The 5,241-nt window shown below is 36.1% G+C and overlaps 1 protein-coding gene across 1 annotated transcript; it reads left to right on the top strand.

Annotated features, from left to right (window-relative positions):
* Nucleotides 1–1,277: 1,277 nt before the first annotated feature.
* Nucleotides 1,278–2,517, top strand: LOC120355356 (the record flags this gene model as incomplete). The annotated part of the gene is given in 2 exon segments (XM_039443711.1): nucleotides 1,278–1,355; nucleotides 2,334–2,517. Coding segments are annotated over 2 exon segments (262 nt in total), but the record flags the coding sequence as incomplete, so codon positions are not given.
* Nucleotides 2,518–5,241: the final 2,724 nt, after the last annotated feature.

Raw genomic sequence — 5,241 nt, 5'->3', positions numbered from 1 at the left:
TCATAGTCGCGTTCAACCAATGAGTGAACTTTTGAAAGCGGAAGGGGTGAAGTCTTTCCTTGTTTAGTACACGCCCACAAGAAGCACTTGAAATTGATTGCTTTGCAACTGCTCTCGTACTCGTTCTAGGATTGAAATCGAATTTCTGCAATACTTCCTCTTCAAAAGCAACATTTCGAACTGCTCGAGGCCTACCAGCAATTACCCTGTTCCGTTCAAATGAACCAACTTCTCTCAGCCGATTGTGAGTTCTTGTGAACACCTTGTCGGAAGGGAGACGGCGGTTTGGAAATGCAGCTGCATACATTCTTCTTGCTTCGGTCGCATTGCCAAGAGCTGCTCCATACATGAAGTGAATATCGGTGTACTCCAGCGAACTAAATTCCATTACAATAATTAAATATTTGTGTAGAAGCAACGTAAGAAAATATTGAAACTGGAAATTTAAGATAGAAATAAGACCTAGGAAACGTGAGACTAAGAAATAGGAAGCACTACATCTGGTTCTTTACTTTTAATGAAACAACAATACTTTTACAAGACAAACATTATCATCTGAAAACATTGTAAAATCATCTGTTTGCCCATATGGAGCCATACCGAGTTTCAAAGCTTCATCTTAAATACATCTGGAATTAAAAAATAATATTGATCTTTAAATGGTGAAAAGTGGTCATGCATGCAGTACGAAAAAATTAATTTCTCTGTTATTCTTCGACCAATCTTAATAAATTAGGTATCATTGGAATCGTGAAAAAATTGCTAACTTTTTTGTCTCTTGTAAATTTTCTGTAAAATGGACGGTTTTCGAGATATTCGCCATCAAAATGGTAATGGCCGCCATTCAATTATAATTAAGAAAATTTTTTTTTAATATTGCTGGAAGACAAACTTTAAACCCGTAAAAACCCCTTAGAGTTAAAATATTGCCAAAAAAATTTCTTATGCGCCTCTAAGGGCAACGAACAGTACCGACCAAATATGAACGTTTCTTGGTCCGGTAGATTTTTAGTTCTGCCGTCAGTCATGAGTGCCATTTCGCTAATATATATTACCATAAAAAATATGGATGAGAAGATATCCCATGATTGAGGTCGTTTTTATGTTCCAAATTACAAGCGGATTTTTTGCTAAATCCCGCTGATTACTATCCTTCCGACCATCTTAATAAATTAGGTATCATTGGAATCGTGAAAAAATTTGCTAACTTTTTTGTCTCTTGTAATTTTCTGTGAAATGGACGGTTTTCGAGATATTCGCCATCAAAATATTATGAGCCTCAACTCATTTCTCAGGCAGATTTCACCAATCACTTTGTAGTAACCAAGCACGAGATATGGCAGTGCAATATCGAGGTAAGTGCGTTATAATATATTCCAACATCTTCAAAACTCATCATCATCATCACATCATCATCTTCTTCTTCTTTCCTTTTCTTCTTCTTCTTCTTCTTCTTCTTCTTCTTCTTCTTCTTCTTCTTTTCTTCTTCTTCTTCTTCTTCTTCTTCTTCTTCTTCTTCTTCTTCTTCTTCTTCGTCTTCTCTTCGTCTTCGCTTCTTCTTCTTCTTCTTCTGCTCTTCTTCTCTTCTTCTTCTTCTTCTTCTTCTTCTTCTCTTCTTCTTCTTCTTCTTCTTCTTCTTCTTCTTCTCTACTTCTTCTCCTTCTTCTACTTCTTCTTCTTCTTCTTCTTCGTCTTCTTCTTCTTCTTCTTCTTCTTCTCCTCTTCTTCTTTTCTTCTTTTTTCTCTTCCCACCTATCTTCTCCTTCACATCCACCTCTTGTATTCTTCTTCCACTCCTGTCTTCCCCCCTCCATCTTCTTCATCTTCTTCTTCTTCTTCTTCCTTCTTTTTCATCTTCGTCACCTCTTTCTCCTCCTCATGTCTTTTTCTCCGTTTTCTTCATCACCTCTTCCTCCACCTCATGTCTTCTCCTTCTTCTTCCTCTCCTCTTTCAATCCCGAAATTATGTTTTATTTTCCTAGCCCATCATACTCTCCAATTTTTTTTTGGTGTAATATTCTTGTAATTTATAATTATTGAATGAAAAAGACTAAGAAATTGTCAAAAAACCACTGATTTATTGAGTTTGGAGTTTATCAGAGATTGACAATGGTGTAATAACCGAAACCGGTCTTTCTAATTATCAATAAATCAGTGGTTTTTTGACAATTTCTTAGTCTTTTTCATTCAATATGAATTATTACCACAATATCAACTTCTCAACTACACAAAAAGTAATTTATAGTTAGCTCGTTATACTAAAACATGTTACTACATCTACATACTACATCACTGTAGTTTGATAATTAGTTGTGAATTTGGTCGAATTGCAGGATAAAGGTAAGTTTTTGAGATCAGTTGTGGAGTACGTTGGCAAAACTCCGATGCGCACAGTCGAGTTCTACGACGACAACACTGTTTGGAAGTTCAACCTGAATGGCCACCAGTCCAGAAGTGCAGCAGTCAGAGCCATACATTATTACAAGGAGAACGATTTGCGTGTCACTTATAAATACAGTGAGTACTGTTACTTGGGGCCGTTTTCCGAGCACGTGATTTACACTTCAAGTTCTACACTTTAAACAGCTGGAGTCAGAACATTGACTCTCCGAAACAGGGCGTAGTCGTAGATTTCATGATAATCTTTATTTTCTTATTTCTTTAATTGGAATGTATATTTCGCACCTAGAGCAGAAAATGAGATTTTTTCGGCTCGAACGGTTTTCAAGTCCGAGGCGTAGGCCGAGGATAGAAAAGATTGAGAGCCGGAAAAACATTTTTGCCTGTGGTGCGAACGATAGTTTCGCCACACTACAGGTATTGCTGACAAATAAATAAATAATACAGAATAAAGAATACTCATTAGCTATCGTACCTATCTCTTGATTTTAGTGGTAGAAGATTTGCAGTCAGGATTTCAGATTTTTTAAAATTTCACTTTGGACTACCACAGTCATCTTCAGCATTTTTGTGAAAATTCGGAATGCACTAATCAACAATAAATAATTGAATAAAATGGTTGCGAAGCGAATTAGTTGATTCGAAACTGGAACTGAAATCAGGGCTACTTCAGCTGATGATGAAAGTGGACACTCGCCCGATCTAGCGGATGACTTATTAACACTTTGACTGCCACCTATACTTGAGAAAAACTTCCATTCTGGCAACCAACTTTTTCTTATATTATTTCAAAATTATGTATGTAATGAACAAATATTTAGTCCAAAATAGTTTTGGACTAAAATTGAAGCTGTTATTTCAATTTTAAATTGTGGTGACGCATTGGTCTCATGCGGCCATAAGTGGTCCTGGAGACCACATGAGCCGCGTGAGATCAACGTGTCACCACACTTTCCTAATCATTTTCAGGTCTTGTGAAGAAATAAACAATATCAAATGTTTGAATCTTTTCTAATAATATTAAAATATCAATTCACACATAATAAAGAGTATTTATCTTGAAAAAACAATCACTATCGGAAATCAGGAATTCACTTATCATCTTTCAATGTATTAGTTATTGAAGAATCTATTGGTGGATGTGCACTTGTAGAAGCAACTGGTTCGCCTACATTGGAATTCTGACATTTTTTTTTTTTTTTTTTTTGTTGAGGTTTCTTCACTGGAGTCATCACTATTTTCACTAGGTTTGTATTCATCAGACAAATAAGTATCATCTAACTCTTGAATATAATCCGATCTTCATCAGATATAAGTCCTGTAAAAGTTTATTTATACAAACTTGCTCGGATGATAGTCACTTGCCATTTCAGAAACTTTCCATCACAATCACTACTAACAAACTTCATAGAAACCACGTTTCAATAATTATTGAAAATAGGTTATCAATACAGAAGGAAGCTTCTTGATAGCAACTCCTTGTGAAACAAAAATATGTTATTGAAGATAAAAAGAACAGCTGATTTCATGTGGAATTAGAAATGTTTGAATTAGAAATGAAATGAATGGAAAAATATTATTATTTCAAAGGTTTAAAAGGAATTGTAATGGATTTTTACTTTTATGCAAAATAAAAATAGAACAAACACTCATATGACCAGGCCATGACAGTTTTAGTACCTACTGGCCATGCACTTTCGAATAGTATTGAAATGCATAGGAAATGTGAAGCCACAGCGACATCACACGGCCTTTTCTGAAAGAAGTGCCTGTGAGTCCACCTTGGATTCACGCGGCCGGTAGGCTCAATACAATGTGAGTCCACTGTGGACTCACGCGGCAGTCAAAGTGTTAACTACTTCCATGAGCGGATGGGAAGAGACAACTTTCGGCCTAGACCGGAAAAGAAACCCTTTTCTGACGTCGTCTGCAAACAAGGTCTTTCAGATCTACGTAGTGACTGGAAAACAGCTGCTTTCGTGCAGTGTGGCGAAAAAACATTTTTGCCCGTGGTGCGAACACTATTTTCGCCACACACAAAAATTAATATTATATATTGAGAATAGTTGTTTACTAAGCACTTCCAAAAGCAGAAGTGGAAGGTGATAGCAAATCTGAGGTAATCTGAATATCGGAAATTGTCCACGTATTTTATTTTTATCCTGATTTGTTCAAATAACCTAAAGAGATGTTCAATTATGTGGGAGGTTGAGTTTATACTTTTTTATTCTTTCAAATGACAATAAGATGATATTATATAATGTTTTAATATGAATAATGAACACAATAATGAAAAGTTTTTTGATCACCTTTCTTAGTCCATGTTAGCGGCTGGAAGGGTACTCTTTCGGCTAGGCCTAGGCCGGAAAGAAACCTGTTCTGACGTCAGACGAGAGATGTCTGCAAACAATGTCTTTCAGATCTACGTAGGGACTGGAAAACAGCTGCTTTGTGTGCAGTATGGCGAAAACGTTTTCATTTGACGAAATAAAACATTCCTAAATGATTCAAAATAGCTGAAACTCTGCACTATTTTCTCTTTATTTTATTTTGCGTTAAATGTACTAGGTTTTCGAAATTCAATTTAACTGTGTACTGCAACTACGCCCCATTTCGAAAAGCCAATTTTCTGACTCCAGCTGTTTAAAGTCTATTACCATAGAAAAACAATAGTGTAAGTGGATATCCCATGGTATAGGACGTTTATGACGCAAGTTTTACTGTTATCTCAAGCCTATTGTCCACGTAGTTCTTTCCCGTGAAGCGTGTGACACTGGTAGTCTCATATTGGCCGTTCATACACTCTCACCCCAACAAAACAGTGAATTCGACAATAATCAA

The sequence above is a fragment of the Nilaparvata lugens genome, unplaced genomic scaffold, assembly GCF_014356525.2.
Source record: "Nilaparvata lugens isolate BPH unplaced genomic scaffold, ASM1435652v1 scaffold10497, whole genome shotgun sequence".
Taxonomy (NCBI): Eukaryota; Metazoa; Arthropoda; class Insecta; order Hemiptera; family Delphacidae; genus Nilaparvata; species Nilaparvata lugens.
This window is presented reverse-complemented; position numbering and strand designations above follow the sequence as displayed.